A 22,036-nucleotide genomic window follows, 5' to 3' on the forward strand; every position below is an offset into this window, starting at 1 on the left:
AGCAAAGCAAAGCACCTTCTGGGCTGACTCACACATTCTGTGTCCCATTCACTGGTATGAGCGTGATCCAGGTTTAAAGTCATTGTCATCTGGCCACTGCTTAGTGCCTGTGGGAAAGGCTCTGAGGTATCTTTGCACAGAGGCACCCACATCACTAAAACCACAGCGGCTTGGCATCAGGCAGCATCCTTGTTGGGAATTTCAGTGATAAAGTTGGGATAAAGTTAAAGATGAGCTCAAGGGTACAAATTATTCCTGGACGGAGTTTCTTGTGGGAAGCCTCATTGCAGGGTCTCAGAAGGGAAGGAGGCACGCTGTCGTTGTGCCATGGTGTCATGGCGATGACCCAAGTCCTTGGTTTTCCGGTCGGTCACTCTCAGAGACCTAAGCCTCAGAAATCTCTTTCGGCCAGTCTATCCAGGTTTCTTTTATTCTAGAATAAGTATGGCCATAACTGATATTTCCGGAGGTCCAGAGTTCTGTTCTTTTTAAAATATTTACTTACTTATTTATTTATTTGGCTGTGCTGGGTCTTAGCTGTAGCACGTAGGATCTTCAGCCTTCGATTTGGCGTGTGAGATCTTTAGTTGAGGCATGTGGAATCTATTTCCTTGACCAGGGATCAAACTCAGGCCCCCTGTATTGGGAATGCTGAATCTTAGCTTCTGGATCACCAGGAGGTCCTTGGAGTTTTGTTCTTAGATTGCTTCAGTCAATGTTGTTAGATTGCTTAAGTCGCTTCACTCGTGTCCTACTCTGTTTGACTCCATAGACGGCAGCCCACCAGGCTCCGCATCCCTGGGATTCTCCAGGCAAAAACACTGGAGTGGGTTGCTATTTCCTTCTCCAATGCATGAAAGTGAAGAGTGAAAATGAAGTCGCTCAGTCGTGTCCGACCCTCAGCGACCCATGGACTGCAGCCCATCAGGCTCCTCCGTCCATGGGATTTTCCAGGCAAGAGTACTGGAGTGGGGTGCCATTGCCTTCTCTGTCCAAAGCTTATTTCTGCATATACACAAAAAAGAAACTAGGTCTACCATTTACAGAATACACTCTTTCAGGCAAATAGGTGCACTGAGGATAACAAATAAACATTTAGGATGAAGCTTTATTTATATTTCTTACAGGTAATTCAATCAAATAAGGTGGACAGCCAAAACAAGTTTGTATATACAGGAGACTGATGGTATTTAAACAACTGATCTTGGTAAATTACAATGTGAAGGAATAATTTTTTCCCCCCCACCGCACCTTCTAAATAAGGTGCCCATATGCTCTGGTTCTGTTTTACACCTGTTGTCCAAGTGCAATTTCATAGCGAGAGTATAATTTCTGATTCTAAAAATGTGTCCCATTTCAGATGACGATCATCTCACCTCTAGGGCATGTTGTAGAATGGTCTTTACTGACCCTGGGTGATATCTCAGGCAGATCTGACAATGTCCCTGGTCTCACCTGGGTTTTAATACCCACATTTACTATCTATATTATTACCTTTCCAGTCTGCAGTGCCATGTAAGACGGAGTAAGCATTCAACCACCTTTCCTCCACTCTTTGTAGCTATGAAGCTTGGATTAGAGGCATATAGAAATCTGTTTGGTTTTTCAATATGACACGAACGAACCCATCTATGAAAAAGAAACAGAGTCACAGACATGGAGAACAGACTGGTGGTTGCCAAGGGAGCTGGGCTGGAGGAAGGATGAAGTGGGAAGCTGGAGTTAGCAGATGTAAGCCTCCACATACACGACGGATAAACAAGGCCACAGAACTGCGTTCAATATCCTATGATCAATCATCATGGGAAAGAATATTGTCAAAGGTACATATGGACACACACGCATAACTTACACTGCTGGGTACCTGCTTGGTTTCGAGAGCCGCCGTCTCTGTGGATGGGGGCGGGGGAAATGTCCCTGTTGATTCCTGCAGCTGTGGTCTCAAGAGGGAGTGGCCAACATCTGTTGATGCTTCTGTCTTTCCTCTTACCACCTGGTGGGGGCGCTGGAAGCCGCGGCGGGAAACGCACTGCAGGGTGGAGCGCTCTCGCAGAGGGAGCAAGACGTGTGTAGAACCTGAGACCTTGCTGAGGGTAGCCAGGAAGGCACTCAGGAAAGCGGGCTCACCTCCAAGCTTCAGAGGCGTGAATCTGACCCTAAATAGAACCCCGTCAGCTCTGAGAACTGAACTATAGGATAGACTGCTTCCTGAGTTCCAGGGACAAGCCCAAACCGAAGGACAGTGACATAAAACTGACAGTCAAACCGCAAGGCTGGTTAGAATTTTGGGCTTGAGTCCAAGTAGGTCAGTTGCCTGCTTAAACAAAGTAGCATCCTACATAGGATTTCATAAGATCCGGAGTTGCATGACATAATATTTCAAATATCCAGGATACAGTCCATTGAGAGCAAAAACTGACATTTTCTGATGGAATTTTCAATGCAGGTAGACATAATATCAACGTACAAGGGACAAGGTAGGGGCCTTTGTGTGGTGGTAAGGCACACAGCCTGAAGTAGTAAAATATTATTTCCAAGTAGAAAGTGAAAGCGTAAATATATTTTTATCCCTTACGTTAGGCTGTGCCTCTGCGACCCCATGAACTGTAGCCCTCCAGGCTCCTCTGCTCATGGACGTAACGTTTTCAGGCAAGAGTACGAGTGGGTTGCCATACCCTCCTCCAGAGGGATCCTCCCCACCCAGGGGTCGAACCCATGTCTCTGGTACTGGTAGGCGGGTTCTTTACCACTAGCACCATCTGGGAAGCCAGTGTGCAGGTGAGTCAGAGCAATGTGGGTGTGCACAGGGGCATGGGTGGGGTAGGAGGGTATCCATCGTGGGCCAGAGGCTTAAACTGCATGGCGTCCAGGACAGATGAGAGACGGTTTACTCTGTGTGTACAGCCTGGGAGGGGCACCGGCAGACATCACACACCCATGCTGCTGATTGATGGAGCAGCAAGAGGAAGAAAAACACGGAACACAGCAGCGGGAAACAGGAAGGCTCTCCTGCACGGTCCCTCCAGCTCCCTCTGCTGACGGAGCTTCATGGTGCTCACCATAAGGGATAAGGATAAATGCTTCAGAAACTAAGTCCATTCCGTGGAGTGGATACTGAATGGTGAATTTGGGGCCAAGAGGTAATGGAGTGATTCCTGGCATAGCGTGCACCAATCCATCAATAGCTGTACATGCAAAAATTAAGTACTTCTCAGCAATAGAAGAGAATGTACCGCCGAGACACACACAGCTTGGCTGAAGCTCAAAGCATGATGTGCGTGCATGCATGCTAAATCACTTCAGTAATGTCTGACTCTTTGTGACCCTGTGGACTGTAGCCCACCAGGCTCCGATGTCCATGGAGTTTCCCAGGCAAGATTAACCATGGCCTCCTCCAGGGGATCTTCTGGACCCAGAGACTGAACCTGAGTCTCATGTCTCCTGCATTGGCGGGTGATTTATTTTTTTTTAATTTTAATTTTTACTTTATTTTACTTTACAATACTGTATTGGTTTTGCCATACATTGACATGAATCCACCACGGGTGTACATGCATTCCCAAACATGAACCCCTCTCCCACCTCCCTCCCCATAGCATCTCTCTGGGTCATCCCCGTGCACCAGCCCCAAGCATGCTGTATCCTGCATCGGACATAGACTGGCGATTCGATTCTTACATGATAGTATACATGTTACAATGCCATTCTCCCAAATCATCCCACCCTCTCCCTCTCCCTGTGAGTCCAAAAGTCTGCTATACACATCTGTGTCCTTTTTGCTGTCTTGCATACCGGGTCATCATTGCCATCTTTCTAAATTCCATATCTATGTGTTAGTATACTGTATTGGTGTTTTTCTTTCTGGCTTACTTCACTCTGTGTAATCGGCTCCAGTTTCATCCATCTCATCAGAACTGATTCAAATGTATTCTTTACCATTAGTGCCACTTTGGAAGCCTGTTGTTGTTTAGTTGCTAGGTCGTGTCCAGCTTGCCACCCCGTGGACTGTAGCCCACCAGGTGCCTCTGTCCATGGGGTTCTCCAGGCAAGAATACTGGGGTGGGTTGCTGTTTACTTCTCTAGGAGATCTTCCCGACGCAGGAACTAAACCCACATCTCCTGCATTTGCGTGCAGAGTCTTTACCACTGAGCCACCTGGGATATATATACATGTATAAATGATTCAATTTACTGTAATAACCCAACACTGCAAAGCAACTATATGCCAATAAATTAAAAAAAAATTCACCTGGTGTCTATTATGTACTAAGCACTTTCCTCTCAGACATGTGTTATATCACTTAATCTTCACATCACCTTTAAGACAGTCATCATCATCACCACCATCACCATCATAACCATCATCATCACCATCAATAAGGCAGTTGAACCTCTGTGGTGTTTAGAAGACACCCAGGATCACACAACTTCAACTTTCTTCTCTCTATAAAATCCCTATTCCCTTAGGGAAGCAATCACATTAGAATTGGAAGACCGAGCCAGGAGCCACACTCTAGTGTGAAAACGTGTTTCATTTCAGAGCTGATATTCATGCCCACCCCATCCACCTGCAGCACCGTGGTGCCTCTCCTCCCCTCACGATGCGGAATCTCCCAGAGTATACTGCACCCTTCCGCAGCGTCCTCTGTTCCTCCCTGAGTAGTGGAAGTTTGACTTTGGGGAGCAGAGACAGAGCTCGGCTCTTCTGTCCTGAGAGCGGGGTCAAAGCTCTTGACTTCACTCCAGCGCGGGATGCAGGCTTTCAATTTAGGGTGTGACGTGCCAGCCCTTGATCTGAGGCCATCCAGCTTAATTGCTAGTTGCGGGCTTGGAAAGCAAATGGTGTTTCTGGACAGCACCGGCCAATTCTCTATCACTGCTTTCTTCTCCTTTCTTCCTAAAAAAAGAATCAAATTTGAGCCCCAACAAAGTAACAAGAGCTTTGGGGCAAGCATGGATACTTCAATTCCAGAAGCACTGTGCAGATACTTTTCAGCAAAGTCTATTATACCGCCTACTAGGGGAAAGAAGAAAAGATGTGCTAATCATTTTGTTTAAAACTATTCTTGGAGGAAGGTGATTATCTAATTAACCATGGGCAGGCACAGAAAAGTCAATTCTGCTCCTTCAGAACAGAAGTGGCTTTGTGAAACTGAGGATAAAAAGGAAGAAAACCAGCACCCTCCACCTCAAACTTTGCTTTCAACTGTGCACAGTTGAAGTCCTAGGTGAAGAGAGATTTCTCTGCTGGGTACATCACCCCTTAATTAGTCTCTTGAGGGTGGACCGGATTTGGTCACTTAAATTACAAGGGATCCACTGGAAGAGGATGTCATTCCACTGACATCCTCCACACCACTGAACTCCACGAGTAGACGGGTTTAGAAGAGCAGATGACAAAGATCACAAGGCTTCTTGGGAGCTGGCACCAAAAATGGTCAGAGGAAGCCAGGTTTCTACTGCTAATACAGTCATCAGATGATTAAACCAAAAGCTTCAGATGGGTCATTAGTTTGCTGACCTAAAATGCCGTAAAAATTCCTTTGGTGCTCTGCTTTGCAAGCTGAGTTTTCCCTCCATCATATTTCAAATCTATTCGTCTATGAACCTGGTTTAGATGACGATTACATGGTCACCTTAATCCCTGAGCTTCCCTGGGGCTCAGACAGTAAAGACTCTGCCTGCAATGCAGGACACCCAGGTATAACCTCTGGATAGGGAAGATCCCCTGGAGAAGGGAATGTCAACCCACTCCAGTATTCTTTCCTGGAGAATTCCATGGACTGAGGAGTCTGGGGTGATACAGTCCATGGGGTCACAGAGAGTCAGACACCACTGAAATGACGAATCAATTCAGTTCAGTTCAGTTGCTCAGTCTGACTCTTTGCGACCCTATGAACCGCAGCATGCCAGGCCTCCCTGTCCATCACCAACTCCCAGAGCTTACTCAAATTCATGTCCATTGAGTCGGTGATGACATCCAACCATCTCATCCTCTGTCATCCCCTTCTCCTACCTTCAATCTTTCCCAGCATCAGGGTCTCATTTGAAAAAAGGAGTCAGCTCTTCGCATCAGGTGGCCAAAATATTGCAGTTTCAGCTTCAACATCAGTCCTTCCAATGAACACCTAGGACTGATCTCCTTTAGGATGGACTGGTTGGATCTCCTTGAAGTCCAAAGGACTCTAAAAAGTCTTCTCCAACAGAACAGTTCAAAAGCATCAATTCTTCAATGCTCAGTTTTCTTTATAGTCCAACTCTCACATCCATAGATGACTATTGGAAAAACCATAGCCTTGACTTCATCATTAATTGAACCTTCCAAGTACTGACGCCGACCACTAGGTGTCAGCAGTGTAACTGCCAGAGAACTCAGGGAAAGCATTTCATTACAGAAGTCAAATCTGAACAAATAATTAAGTGTGGTTCAAGAGCTACCTGCAGCCTTGGCCATTCAAACCAAGGGAGCTAGCAGGGGGAGGAGAGAAGGAGCAGGTGCAACCCAGGTTTCTGGGAGAGAGGGAAGGACCCTCTTCCTGGTTAGGAGGGCCCTAGTGACACCTGGAATGAGAACCATGGTGTTCTTTTTAATTTTCGCTCACAAAATGAAACCAGTGTGCAGTGACGTGAGGAAACAGCTTTAAAGGAACAGGTATTTCTGCTTCATAAATTGCTCTTCGAATTACGATCGGATGGAAGTCACACAGGTAGTTAGTTCTCTGGGCTTTCTCGAGTCTGTTGAGTGACAGGATGCATTTGAGTCAGAAGCTATGTTGCCTGAACACAAATGCTCTAAAGGGGACTTGAAAACATCTATACTTGGAACTCAGTGACACGCTTGGACTCTTCCCGGACTGACCCACGGGCTGTGTGTACATCACCTGTGACCCAGGTGGAGGCTGTTGCGCTCTGAAATTCCTCCTCTCTTCACGAGAGTGGTGCATCGGGGCACATGCTCCGAGAGAAGCTCACAGCATGGGCGTTCGGGGGCTTGTGCCTTTCTGTCCTTGGAATTGGTGCCTGTTGCTAGCGACCCTCCAGTGTTGTGGAGCATCTTCTGAGTTGAACAGATCCACAGATTCCTCTGCCCAGCGTGAGCTTAATGTCCGGTTTGCTGCTGCCAGCTCCCAGCCAGCCGAGGCATTATCTGTCTTCACACTGGATTATGACTACGTGCAAATTCCCTACGAGGTCACCCTCTGGATACTCCTAGCATCACTTGCAAAAATAGGTAAGGGCCTCGAGTGTCTTACCTGGTTTGGGGAGTTGTTTTCTATGTGAGATAATGTGTATGAATATGCCTTGTAGATGGTGGGTCAAGTGGATTTTAACTATTGCTGCTATTACATGAAAATTCTATTCTCTTGACTCAAGGGAAAGGCATAACTGATTTTTGTCTGGCCATTTATTGCTTCAGGTTGTGCTATGAAATTTAAGGACCTATTTCTGGGCTCTGGGTTGTTTCTATTTCATCTCCTTTCAGGGTGATAGTCATGTGACATTATTTGGTATGTAAAAATCTCAAGTTCTGTGCGTTAAGAAATGCGGAGTGAAGTATGCTGACCTTGGGGTGATGCCCACTGGAAATTTTAGGACCCACATAATGATTCTTCTGTAAAATGCGCTTTCTTCATTCTTGGCCATGGAACCATGGGCTTCATCAATGACTCTCTTTGTTCATTTTTAAAAGTGGTATGTGCTCCTTGAAAATTGACAGAAAGCAAGAAACAAGACAACCAGTGGCAACTCATAGCCCTCAGTGACGAGGGAGGTGGAATTAGAGATGGTATCTGTCAGTAAAATCTTGGTTTACACCTGAGCCAAGAGGAGCCAAGGGCACACTTGTGGTTTCTTCTGCGACATAAAGTAGATTCAAGCTCATGGGTGAAATTCTAGCCAGGGTTCTCAGTGCCTCCAGCCCAAGTGATGGATTCCACTCTGAGACCATTTAATCCCCAACTTCACCCCTTTTCTCCTTAAAAACAGGTATTCCAGAGTGGAAGGCGGATACAATCATCTCAATGGTCAAGCGTAGCATCTCCTTTGCCTTAGTGATAAACTTTGTTATTTGAGTAGATAGCCTCACTGAAGGAGACACAGTGAAGTATGTGGGTGGTTATTTATATGTTTTGTCTGGAATGGCTGTGAAGTGTGGGTTAAGCCAAGAAATCAGACAGTTAACTCAGGATGCTGGCCATTTCATTGAACTCGCTCCTCGTGGATGTTGGGGGCACCGGCATATTCATTAGGCGCCCTTCATAACTGCCATTCATTTTGAGCTCGTAAGGTATGCAGATAAATTGTCAGTTTGAAGAACTCTTGTGTGGTCACATGACCCAGTGACACAGAGGGTCTCACATTATTTCTCAGAAGTGCTCAGGTAATCATGGGGTTTCCCAAGGGGATGATATTCTCACTTTAGAGCTAGGGGTCTATCACCTTTCCTGCAAGCACACGGATGCTAAGGACAGTCCAAGTGATCTTCTGTGACCTTGAGGTGTCCTTTGTCAAAATGCCAGTGACTCTGGTCCCACCCATTCCCTTCCTTTCCACAGGAATGCGTGAAGTTGGTCCGGAACCAGGAAACTAAATCTGCCACTGACTAGCTAGTCACGTGTCTTTTTTAATCTCAATTTGTTCATCTGTGAAATTATTCCTGAGATCTCTTCTTGGTGCAAATAAGGATTTTCTAATGGAAAAGAAGCTTCCATTCTACACCACTAAACATCTCAATGCACACAGTGTATGGTTTATGCCAGCAGAGAACACGGATAGTCCTATAGAGGTGTTGCATGAGCCCAGACTATGTCTGCAAGTTGAGAGTCCTGTGAGGATGCTGTTGTTCACTGAACTGCTGCCTAAATGTTCTTGATTTTCATGTGGATGCAACTCAACATGCTATAGAAAAAGAAAACTAAAGTAAGTTATCAGTTGGCGCATGCCTATTGAAAAACAATGTCACATTTGCTGGCCTTTAAGAATTCAGGTTATTTTTGTATTGTACATGAAAAGAGGGCTTCCCTGATAGCTCAGTTGGTAAAGAATCTGCCTGCAATGCAGGAGACGCCAGTTCGATTCCTGGTTTGGGAAGATCCCCTGGAGAAGGGAAAGGCCTGGAGAATTCCGTGGACTGTATAGTCCATGGGGTTGCAGAGTCGGACACGACTGAGCGACTTGAAATGAAGGTCAAATTTAGTGAATGTATAGTGTGATCCAAACGCTGGGCTTGTAGCTTCATTGTTGTTGCTGTTCAGTCGCAAAGTCGTGCCCGTTTCTTCACAGCCCCATGGACTGCAACACACCAGGCTTTCCCGTCCTTCACTACCTCCTGGAGCTTGCTCACACTCATGTCCATTGAGTCAGTGATGCCATCCAACCATCTCATCCTCTGTCGCCCCCTTCTCTTGCCCGCAGTCTTTCCCAGCATCAGGTCTTTCCCAATGAGTCGGCTCTTCCAACCAGGTGACCAAAGTACTGGAGCTTCAGCTTCAGCACCAGTCCGTCCCATGAATATTCAGGATTGATATCCTTTAGGATCGACTGGATAACTTTATATATGATAGCAAAATAATCGTCATCATAATAATGACATAAAACTTTAATACTTAAGGAGTCCACAAAGATTCTTTAGCTTCTATATTATAAAGCTTGAATCAAAATCTGATTAATAATCGCTAGTATTATCATTCATTCTTTTATTCAGTCTTCTACCAAGACACGTGTATTGAGCGCCCAGGCAATGTGTGGGAGTCATTTCGGTCCCCAGCCTCAGAGGAGAAGATGGGGCAATCTAGTCATGCCTCATAGATGTTCCAACAAGGGCCATCTCTGACTTTCAGGCGGCACTTACTTATCTGTGACCATTTAAGTTTCAGGCCCTGAAACTGTAAAGTCTAACAGTGAGTGACTGTTTTGTCCATTATGGAAAGGGAGAAGAGTTGTGAAAGGTGAACTTTCACAAAGTATTTCCCTGAAAGGGCCCTGCTACAGGCTGATCCCTCTTCCTGCTATCAGTGAGTAGATGCACCTTAGTTTCAGGCAGGTGATGTGGGCTCATTTCAGGAAACTCAATTCCTGGAAGCAGGACCACCCCGGGGGGAGACACAGGGCCTGAAAAAAATCACACCAGGGGCTCTTCTGCCTACCTTACGTATTTTAAAAGTGAAGTGTGATTAAAATAAGCACTCACTGAAGAAGGAAGAGGAGCAAGAGAGGGGAGAAAGAGAAGAAGGAAGCTGTTAGTAAGAAATGGAGAGCGCTTCCCTCGTGGTCCAGTGCTTAAGAATCTGCCTGCCAATGCAGGGGACATGGGTTCGATCCCTGGTCCAGGAAGATCCCACATGCTGCGGGGCAGCTAAGCCTGTGCACCACAACTGCTGAACCCTGTGCACTACAGCCTGTGTTCTGCAACAAAAAAAGCCACCACAGTGAGAAGCCTGGGCACCGAAGCTTGAGTGTAGCTTCCACTGACCTTAACTGAAGAAAGCCCTCATGCGGCAATGCTGCACAGCCAAAAATAAGTAAATAAGGAAAAAAGGAAGAAAAAAAGAAGGCAGCACTCTAGAAGGAGAACTTAAACTGGTCTTGAAGCCAGCGGGCAGGGTGTGTGGTTTGTCGTGTCTCTGGATACTAATTAAAGTCCATTGTATTAAGCTGCCTGCTAATGGTAGATGGAGAAATTCACAGCTGTGGTCAGGGAAGCCCACAAGCTCTGAATCTGAAAATTCCTAAGAAGACCTTCCATGGCCCCCAAGGCCTATGGGAGGGAGAAAGGAAATGGCAACTCACTCCAGTATTCTTGCCTGGAACATTCCATGGACAGCAGAGCTTGGCGGGCTACATATTATAGTCCATAGTGTTGCATAGATTCAGACAGGACTGAGGGACTAACACCACCTCTTTAGCCTTGAATTTCACACCCTCCATTGTTTAGCTCAAAATTATCTTGCAACTCTTCCCCTAATAACCTTCCCAATTAAAATGTGCTCCAGTCAGATTGTTGCAGGGAAGAACAAAATCTGAGTACAGGTCGGATCTGTTTCTTTTACTTTAACCTTTCATTCTCGTTGCTTCTGTTTACTAAGAGGATACTGTCTGTACATAATGGCCTGCCGTGGTGAACCCAGCCCCTCGGCCTGAAGGTTAAACCAAAGTGCCTTTGTTCAGGGAAACCCCCTGACTGGGTCCACCTGTGGATTGCTACGGGAAGGAGGAAATTAACACATGCCCTCCCAGTGTTAGCCATCCCAGGAGATATTTGCAAGATTATAGGGCTTTTTACTTTAACTCCTCACCTCCTCTGTCTCTGAGTTTTATAAAAGAAACTGGCATCCAGACCCTCCAAAGAGCAAGTTTGGACTCAGTAACAAGGTGAATCTACTCGATGAATGAAGGTATTTTTGAAACCATGTAGCTGGGCTATTCCTGACTCTCCCCTAGTTCTCTCCGAGCTCTCCGCTTCTAAAATGCCTTCCCTTCTGTGACTCGATTATGTAAGTCCTTGTTGTTGTTTAGTTGCTCAGTTGTGTCTGACTTTTTATGACCCCCTTGGACTGTATCCCTTGAGTGGGGATTCGACGCCCAGATATACATGGTATAGAGCACCTGGCAGCAGGATGAGGAATGGGCTGGGAGATGGGGGGTGAAGTAGGAGGTCAGGAAGACACTGCAGTGAGTGGATGAGAAGTGGGGAGGCCCTGCCCTCAGTGAAAGCCACGGGCGTGGAGAAGAGTAGATACGCATCAAGGGCAGCGAGTGGAAGGTGTAAGTGATGAAATAGGTTGCTGATGCGTGAGGAGCAGAGGTGATGGAGTCCCCATAAGAATGCCACTTGACTTCCTCTTAAGTGGCTGACTGGGTGGCAATGTCATTGGTTAAATCAGGGAAACAAAGACTTTTCATCTTTATTTATTGGTTTGGTCGAGAAGGTGTACATTGGAAGGAGCTGGTGTTGAATCCCTGTGATAGACCTTTTTTTCCTAGTTAAAAATGCTTGTTTTATTTTATTTTTAGTTGAAGTGCAGATGTATATATAAGTTACAGGTATATGACATAGTGATTCATAATTTTTAAAGGTTATACTCCATTTATGCATGGGTGCACTAAGTCTTCCGTTGTGTCCAACTCTGTTCAACCCTATGGACTGTAGCCAGCCGGGTTCCTCTGTCCATGGAATTCTCCAAAGCAGTATACTGGAATGGGTTGCCATTTCCTTCTCCAGGAGATCTTCCCAACCCAGGGATCAGAACCTGTGTCTTCCATGTCTCCTGCATTGGCAGGCGGGTTCTTTACCACTAGAACCACCTGGGAAGATATACTCTATCTGTAGTTATCATAAAATATTGGCTGTATTCTCCATGCTGTACTATACATCCTTGTAGCTTATGCTTCACCTAATAGTTTGCACCTCTGACTCCCCTACCTATATCTTACCCTGGCCCCGTCCCCCTCCCCACTGGTAACTACCAGTTCATTCTCTATACCTGGCAAATTGCTTATTTTTTTTTTTTTATTAAATTCGCTAGTTTATCCCGTGGATCCCTCAAGACTCTTGCTTGAGCTTCAAAGGCGAGTTTTGCATGAGAGCCGAGTTCTCCCTCTCACAGCCCTCAGGATGGAGGAGGCAGAAAGCAGGAGGGAGGAGGCAGGAGGGCAGGGAAGGACTGAGAAGATCCTAGAACCTGCGCAGGCTGTGGGAAGCACTTGATCTTGTCAAGCTGCAGCCTTGACAAGGATGCTGAGGCTGGGAGATGCGCGCCGGCTTGCCTGGGTACCCATCCACGTGGCTCTGAAAGGCCCCTGGCACCCACCTCCCCTGGTGTCCCAGCGGCCAGAGCCGGGTCACCTGCCCACCTCTCACCGTGGTTCTCTGCTCCGCAGGCTTCCACCTCAACCGCAGGCTACCCGGCCTCATGCCCGAGAGTTGCCTGCTCATCCTCGTGGGGGCGCTGGTAGGCGCGGTCATCTTCGGAACGGACCACAAGTCCCCGCCCGTGATGGACTCGAGCGTCTATTTCTTGTACCTCCTCCCGCCCATCGTCCTGGAGAGCGGCTACTTCATGCCCACGCGGCCCTTCTTCGAGAACCTCGGCTCCATCCTGTGGTGGGCGGGCCTGGGCGCCCTGCTCAACGCCTTCGGCATCGGCCTCTCGCTCTACCTGGTCTGCCAGGTTCCGGCCTTCGGGCTGGGCGACGTCAACCTGCTTCAGAACCTGCTGTTCGGGAGCCTCATCTCGGCCGTGGACCCGGTGGCCGTCCTGGCCGTGTTCGAGGAGGCGCGTGTGAACGAGCAGCTATACATGATGATCTTTGGGGAAGCCCTGCTCAATGACGGCATCAGCGTGGTGAGACGCACACACCTCCCCAGGGAGCAGGGCCGGGGTCGGGGTGGGAAACGGGCAGCACAGAGATGGGCCCCGGGCGGCCTGGCCACATCTGCCGCTGGGATCTGCAGGGTGCCCACACTGGCTTGCTTCACTGCTCGCCTTCACTAGCTTCTGTTTTAAGTTCTGTGTTTTTTTTTTTGGCCAAGAAGGATGTGGGATATTAGCACCTCCACCAGGGATTGAACCTGCAGCCCCCTGCATTGGAAGGCAAAGTCCTAACCACTGGACTGCCAGGGAAATCCCCACTGTCTTCTTTAAAGACAGAAACAGAGGAGAGGGTGCCCAAGTCTAGTAAATTTGGTTTTCACTTTGCAGAAACCCTTGCTAAAGGCTCTTCTGGGTTTTCACACTGGGATGAGCAACATTATTGTTGTTTAGTTTCTAAGTCATGTCCAATGCTTTTACAACCCCATGGACTATAGTTGGCAGGCTCCTCTGTCCATGGGATTCTCCAGGCAGGAATACTGGAGTGGGTTGTCATTCCCTTCTCCAGGGGATCTTCCCAACCCAGTGGTTGAACCTGTGTCTCTTCTGTCTCCTGCCCTGGCAGGCGGATTCTTTACCACCGACACCTGGGAAGCCTGGGAGAAGCAATACTTTGGATTTAATGTTCTCTCAGCATCGGACCTCACCTTTTAGATTTCTTTCTTAAGTCCTGATTTAGATGATGAAGTTAAAATAAAAGATAGGGGTCAGGAGAGAGATGATGACGGATTTGCACGAATGCATTGGCTTGTTTGTGTGACTCAGTTGTGTGACTCCCATAGAGAATGTGAGGGAGCACCTTTGCTTAGGAGTCCTCTGGGAGAGAAGCTGAGAAGGCTTTACAGGCCAGATCAGCACAGAGCATCCACCCCAGAGGTGTCTTTGGCTAGAGGTGCTGAATATTCTAGGCTGGCTGTTGCAGTGCTGTTTCCTTATGTCACTATAAACCTTCACCAGGGTTAGTCTCCATGATTTTCTATAAACTTTGATGCACTTTTCTTATTTTTACATTGATATCACATCACATAACAAATACTAGAATGCACTTTCAGTGTAAAAGACTCCAACAGTACAAAATTATACCGAGTAAACAAAAGCCTCCACCTGGCCCTCTCCTCACCCCCCTGGATCCAGTTTCCATATCCCTTCTGGTCTTTATCTTGAACACAGGCATATGCATAGGTAAGCGTTGTTGTTGTTCAGTTGCTAAGTTGTATTGGAGAACTCCAGGCATCCTTGTCCTTCACTATCTCCTGGAATTTTCGCAGATTCATGTTCATTGAGTCGGTGATGCCATCCAACCATCTCATCCTCTACCATCCACTTCTTCTCCTGCCCTCAATCTTTCCCAGCATCAGGGTCTTTTCCAATGAGTCACTTCTTCACATCAGGTGCCCAAAGTATTGGAGCTTAAGCTTCAGCATCAGTCCTTGCAGTGAATATTCAGGGTTGATTTCCTTTAGGATCGACTGGTTGGACCTCCTTGCACCATTCTACATAAACTAGGTGGGATTACATCAGATGTATGCTTAGATGTAACAAATCTTAGACTTCTTTCTAGATCTTTTCCACTGTTGCAGAGTATTTCATAGATGACATTTGCAATGATTTATTTAACCATTTCTCCATGGATGGATATTCATGTGGTTGCCAGTTTTTCACTTTCAAAAACAATACTGCAATAAGTATTCTTGTTTCTACACGCTTCTCTCTTTTGTACTTGTGTGCCTTTATATAGGATAGTTTCTTGAAAGTTAAGTTTCTGGGTTAAAAAATAGTTGTACTTGGGGGTTCCCACCTTCCTGTGCAGGGGGTTACAGGTGTGACCTCTGGTTGGGGAGCTAAGATCTTGCATGTGTCACAGCAAATAAAAAACACCATGAAACAGAAGCAGTGTTGTAACAAATTTGATAGACCTTTAAAATGGTCCACACTGAAAAAAAAATCTGAAAAAATTAAAAGTGTTTAAAAGTAGGTGCACTTAAAAAGTTGAGAGATGCTGTTCTAATCACCTCTTCTTCATTCAGCTGATAAAGGAGGGATTCCCACCCGAGGGTTAAGGAATGACTCCAACAGTTAACAAATGAGACTAATGACAGTGTATTAGTCACGTATACTCACAGTTCCGGGGAGGAGGGCATAACACATCCCACAGGGTCACCTGGGAGCTGCACTCGGAAACAGAGTGAGCTCTCAGTGTCTGCAGAAGACACTGTTAGAAGGATGGGGTACCTCCTGGTTCCTCGGGAAAGATGTGCTTGACTTTTTTTTTTTTAACAAACATTTATTTGGTACCTATTTTATTCTAGGCATTGTACTAGCTTACTTGGGTGGCAATAATGAGAATGAGACGAGGTTCTTTGCTCTTTTTTAAAAATTTTTATATTGGACCATAATTGATTAGCAATGTTGTATTAGTTTCAGGTGTACAGCCAAGTGATTCAGTTATACATCTATCTATTCTTTATCAAATTCTTTTGAGTAATTCCACAAGCTGGCCGGGAACTGGCCCCCAGTTCACATGGATGTGCAAGTACTGGTCCCTGAATAAGAAGCTTATCGGCTGGAGGATGTTACCCTGGTGTCAGGCTGCAGGGAGCTTGCAGTAGGGTCACTCAGGACCCCACCTCTTTTTACCAAATAAAGTATTAAACCTTAATTTCAGTTTTTATGTACACAGCCGCCAAGATTTCCTGGAAATCTTTATGGGCTTATATTTCCATAGAAAATGTGTTATTAATAAGTGCATATTTCCTTGTGTTGCTGTCAACAAAGGGCCTTGTTTTCTTAATGTTTTCCCATCTAATGAGAAAAAATGGATGACAAGTGTTTGTTGTAATCTGCATCATGATTAAGCATCTTTTCAACAATTGTAGATCATTAGTGTTTCTTAGCCTGCAAATTGGAAGTTCATGTCCTATCAGGGTTGTCAGACTTAAATAAGTATATAGGACACCAGTTAAACTTGGATTTCATATAAACTATGTATCATATTTAATAAGTGTGTCCCAATTATTGTATGCAAGCATTGATTTTTGTCCACTTTTCTTTGAGACCATTTGCTGGTCTTTTTTTTTTTTTCTTTTTTAAAGAAAACTTTAAAAAAGAACTTTTAAAACTTTCTAAATTTTAAACTTTTGGGTGCTACATAAAAAACAAGTATTTTCTCCCATTCTGTTTCTTAATTTTTTTAAATCTTGGTATCCTGTAAAAGTTTTTAATTTGTATGTAGTCAAACCTACTGTCATATTCTTTTCGTATTTTGCTTTCTGACACTGTACATAACCAAAAATCATCTAAACTTTAAAAAAAATTTCCCCTTTTACAATTAATTATGTAAGTCACCTAGCACACAGTTTTTTAGTATTGTTAGTCATAATTTTAGTTTCTCTTTTTAGAATTTTTGTGTATTAGTGTTTTTTTTTAATTTTTATTTTTACTTTATTTTACTTTACAATACTGTATTTGGTTTCATACATTGACATGAATCCACCATGGGTGTACATGCATTCCCAAACATGAACCCCCCTCCCACCTCCCTCCCCATAACATCTCTCTGGATCATCCCCGTGCACCAGCCCCAAGCATGCTGTATCCTGCATCGGACATAGACTGGCGATTCAATTCTTACATGATAGTATACATGTTACAATGCCATTCTCCCAAATCATCCCACCCTCTCCCTCTCCCTCTGAGTCCAAAAGTCCGTTATACATATCTGTGTCTTTTTTGCTGTCTTGCATACAGGGTCGTCATTGCCATCTTTCTAAATTCCATATCTATGTGTTAGTATACTGTATTGGTGTTTTTCTTTCTGGCTTACTTCACTCTGTATAATCGGCTCCAGTTTCATCCATCTCATCAGAACTGATTCAAATGTATTCTTTTTAACGGCTGAGTAATACTCCATTGTGTATATGTACCACAGCTTTCTTATCCATTCATCTGCTGATGGACATCAAGGTTGTTTCCATGTCCTGGCTATTATAAACAGTGCTGCGATGAACATTGGGGTACATGTGTCTCTTTCAGTTCTGGTTTCCTCGGTGTGTATGCCCAGCAGTGGGATTGCTGGGTCATAAGGTAGTTCTATTTGCAATTTTTTAAGGAATCTCCACACTGTTCTCCAAAGTGGCTGTACTAGTTTGCATTCCCACCAACAGTGTAGGAGGGTTCCCTTTTCTCCGCACCCTCTCCAGCATTTATTGCTTGCAGATTTTTGGATCGCAGACATTCTGACTGGTGTGAAGTGGTACCTCATTGTGGTTTTGATTTGCATTTCTCTAATAATAAGTGATGTTGAGCATCTTTTCATGTGTTTGTTAGCCATCCGTATGTCTTCTTTGGAGAAATGTCTATTTAGTTCTTTGGCCCATTTTTTGATTGGGTCGTTTATTTTTCTGGAATTGAGCTGCATAAGTTGCTTGTATATTTTTGAGATTAGTTGTTTGTCAGTTGCTTCATTTGCTATTATTTTCTCCCATTCTGAAGGCTGTCTTTTCACCTTGCTTATAGTTTCCTTTGTTGTGCAGAAGCTTTTAATTTTAATTAGATCCCATTTGTTTATTTTTGCTTTTATTTCCAGTATTCTGGGAGGTGGATCATAGAGGATCCTGCCGTGATTTATGTTGGAGAGTGTTTTGCCTATGTTCTCCTCTAGGAGTTTTATAGTTTCTGGTCTTGCATTTAGATCTTTAATCCATTTTGAGTTTATTTTCATGTGCGGTGTTAGAAAGTGATCTAGTTTCATTCTTTTACAAGTGGTTGACCAGTACAGTTCCCTGTGCTCTACAGTAGGACCTTGTTCATCCTGGCACAATATTCTATTGTGAGAATGTGATGTCAAAATAGATAGTACCGGGGGCAGGGTAAGGCTTTGAAAATAATCCAAGATATGGGGGTGGATTCAGCAAGTGGAAGAGACCCACGCCTGAAATTAGAAATCACTTCCTTTATTCATAATGAGAATCTCTAAGTGTTGAGCATGACTCTAGGCTCATCAGATGGGCACAAGCTTTCCTGCTGGGTGAGCATCTCAGAAAGCCAAGATGTCAGCGAGTCACCACAGGACCCTGGACTCCAGCCTGCCAGCCTATTCAGAGACCTCATTTCTCAGCACGTGGCCCTCAAGCTCTGTGCCTCAGAATCCCCCAGGTGGGTCTGATGGCCACTCAGACATCCAAACCCCACCCCAGACCCACTGATCCACACTCTCTGGGAATGGAGTCTGGGAATCTGTATTCTTAACCAGCATCTCAGACAATGGCTAATGTTTGAGAACTCCTGGTTCATGGCCTTTAAGTGTCAAGAGACTGACCCATCTGGATATAGAATGTTGCTACATCTGGGAAAGAACTGAGTTGGACTCATCTTGGAGATCCCCTTTCCCTCACCCTTTCTTCCTTTAGATGCTTTCTTACTTTGGGTTTTGTTACAGTAGAATAAGGGATGCCAGCTGGGAACCAGTCCCCCCTCCTAAGGCAGCCTTTCTGAACTATGATGCCTCCAGATGTCTTCTCACTGTACTCATATCCAAGTCCCTTGGGGTCCCTTGCTGACTGTAATGCCATGTAAGGCCTCTTGGCAACCCATCATGAGGCCATTATTCTACTTCCTCTTCATAAATCTTTAGTGTCATGGTCTGCATGCCAGGTGGAGAAGAATTTGCAGACATGAGACAGAATGAGAGGTGAATAGAGTCTTTTAGAGTGAGAGATGCTGTTAGAACAGTGGGCCATTGCAAGGGAGAGCCGATACCTTTCACGGGATAGTAGCCAATTATTATAGCTTCAAGACAGAGGAAACTCCTGCTAGAAGGCTGGCATTAGGTGATTGGTTAGGATGCTATAGGGTGGGCATTTTTACCTAATATGGGGTCCGAGAGCTGTATGGTTCAGGTCAGGGGAATTCAAAGCAACTGTTGCTATGGGGCTCGGTCACTTCCAAAGGTAACCTTGGTACAGAGTTCCACATCTGTGGCCTTGGTAAAAGCCTTTACACCTGTGATCTTGCTATAGGGCTCCACAGTTAGAGAAATTTAGAAATGACAGTATCACCTCGCTTGATTTTCATAGAACAATCTCTTTCTTGATGCAACCTATAGACTTTCTTGCCGAGACGTATTCTTTATTGTTCAGTTGCTAAGTCATGTCTGACCCTTTGTGACCTCTGTGGACCCTTTCCTTCACTATCTCCCAGAGTTTGCTAAAAGTCATGTCCATTGAGCTGCTGATACCATCTAACCATTCTCATCCTCAGTCTCCCTCTTCTCTTGCTCTTAGTCTTTCCCAGCATCAAGGTCTTTTCCAATGAGTCAGCTCTTTGTATCAGGCGGCCATGAAAACACAGGGCTCTCCTATCTCCCTGGCTGCCTCTCAACTTGAGACTCACTCTGGCCTGAATTGTCTCTAGATTTTACATCTAGACCTGTCGGCTTGGGGGTTCTTTGCTAACAACATTTGTTTGACTTTCCCAAAGTTTAATTGCTTCCACTTGGACTTTTTTAAAAAAATGATCATTTCAAAATAAAATTGCAAGTTTTGGCTGACCATAGTATCTGTGGAGGGCCCTGCTGTGACCTCCACCCGGCGAAGCTGCTGTGGCATTGGCTCCAGGTTGAGATGGGGGCTTGCCCACATGTCACTCCGGGTCACTCTGTGGTCACCCACAGCACAGTGATATTAAGTGTGTGCTGGGGCCCTTCTGAATCCCTGCATGAAATTGGAGAAGCTCGGGGCTGGATTTAGAAAGCAGTTTCACAGCAACTGGTATTTAATGCAGGGCAGTTGTATTTTGAGCTCAGGGCTTGGACTCACCCTTTCATTGAGGAGGGCAGCCATCACACGTGGGCTCTTCCAGCAGAAAGTCTGAGTCAGCAGAGAGAGACCTGTGATTTGCGGGTGACTTGAGACAACTGCAGATCCTCATCCATGGAAGAGCTTCCTGGTGCTGAAGGAAGATGTTGCAGAACCATGGAAAAGAGTGATGACCCTCCAGGCCTCTTGTCCACTTAACTTCTCCCTCTTGCTGCAAATGTTAGGTTATGGCTCTAATCATAAGAACATCCTTAGTGGTGGGCAGAGGAAACAGAGACAAAACCCAAGTACCTTTTAAATAAGAACTAGTATCCTCAGCAGATACTTCCCAGGTGGCTCAGTGGTAAAGAACCCTCCTGCCAGTGCAGAAGACGTGGGTTCAATCCCTGGGTTAGGGAGATCCCCTGGAGAAAGAACTGGCCACTCCAGTATTCTTGCCTTGGGAAATCCCATGGATGGAGGATCCTGGTGGGCTATAGTCCATGGGGTCGCAAGAGTCAGACACGACTTAGCAACTAAACCACCACGCATCCTCAGCTGAATCTCATGGCCAACTTCATAGCAGAAAGAGAGAGGCAGCTGCCATGTCCAGGCTCTGTATGGGGTCACTTGCGCGTTTACTATTTGATCCAATCCCTAGATTTTTACTGTCAGGCCTGAATGAATAACCATATTTCACAGATGAAGAAACGATAGCAAAGGGAGTAAAGCTGCAGAAGGGCGTCCGGCCTGGCCGTGATGGACCAGACGTGGGTGCACAGGAAGCTCTCTTCCCATTCTCTTCTTTTTTCTCATTTTATTTGTATTTGGCTGTGTTGGCTCTTCACTGATGCTTAGGCTTTTCTCTAGTTGCAGTGAGCAGGGGCTACTGTCCATTGCGGTGCATGGGTTCCTCATGACTTCTCTTGTGGCAGAGCATGGCATCTGGAGCACAAAAGTTGTGGCACAGAGGCTTACCTGTTCGTCGGCATGTGGGATCTTCCTGACCCGGGGATCGACCCTGTGTCTCCTGCATTGGCAGGTGGATTCTTCACCACTGTGACACCAGCGAAGTCCCCCTTTCTCTTCTCTTTTATTCTTACCCTTTGAATGTTCAACTCATGGAGCTGGAAAGACAGGAGAGAACCCATATGTTACCAATGAGGAGACTGGGCTCATGTCCAGCGGGCAGGAAATCCAGCGGTCTTTCTCCAAAATAGAGTTGGCTTGTTCGGCCAAGTCCAGCGTGTGGATCCAGGAAAGATTCTGGTCATCTCTGTGCCTGAGTTCTGTAAAATTAGGGTGATGGTATTACTTAGCTCTTAAGACCACTAGAAAATTCCTGTTAAGCCTTTAGAACAGTGAGTGCTCAGCATGCAGGGAGAACCCAATGCACGCTGGCTGTTGTTTTATATCACACCAACTCAGGCCAAAGCCTTTGACTGTGTGGATCACAAGAAACTGTGGAAAAGTCTGAAAGAGATGAGCATATGAGACCACCTGACCTGCCTCTTGAGAAATCTGTATGCAGGTCAGGAACCAACAGTTAGAAAAGGACATGGAACAACAGACTGGTTCCAAATAGGAAAAGGAGAACGACAAGGTTGTATATTGTCACCCTGCTTATTTAACTTATATGCACAGTACATCATGAGAAATGCTGGGCTGGATGAAGCACAAGCTGGAATCAAGATTGCCAGCAGAAATATCAATGACCTCAGATATGCAGATGACACCATCCTTATGGCAGAAGGTGAAGAGGAACTAAAGAGCCGCTTGATGAAAGTGAAAGAGGAGAGTGAAAAAGTTGGCTTAAAGCTCAACATTCAGAAAACGAAGATCATGGCATCTGGTCCCATCACTTCATGGGAA

General features: G+C 45.5%; 1 protein-coding gene across 1 annotated transcript in view; it reads left to right on the forward strand.

The window, feature by feature from the left end:
• Nucleotides 1-6,975: 6,975 nt before the first annotated feature.
• Nucleotides 6,976-22,036, forward strand: part of SLC9A4 (solute carrier family 9 member A4) — a 51,893-nt gene continuing 36,832 nt past the window's right edge. Inside the window, exons 1-2 of the mRNA XM_052649388.1 lie at nt 6,976-7,231; nt 12,880-13,343. Coding sequence (XP_052505348.1) covers nt 6,976-7,231; nt 12,880-13,343 — 720 coding nt within the window. The remainder of the gene's footprint in view (nt 7,232-12,879; nt 13,344-22,036) is intronic.

Source organism: Budorcas taxicolor, chromosome 11 (assembly GCF_023091745.1).
Source record: "Budorcas taxicolor isolate Tak-1 chromosome 11, Takin1.1, whole genome shotgun sequence".
NCBI lineage: Eukaryota > Metazoa > Chordata > Mammalia > Artiodactyla > Bovidae > Budorcas > Budorcas taxicolor.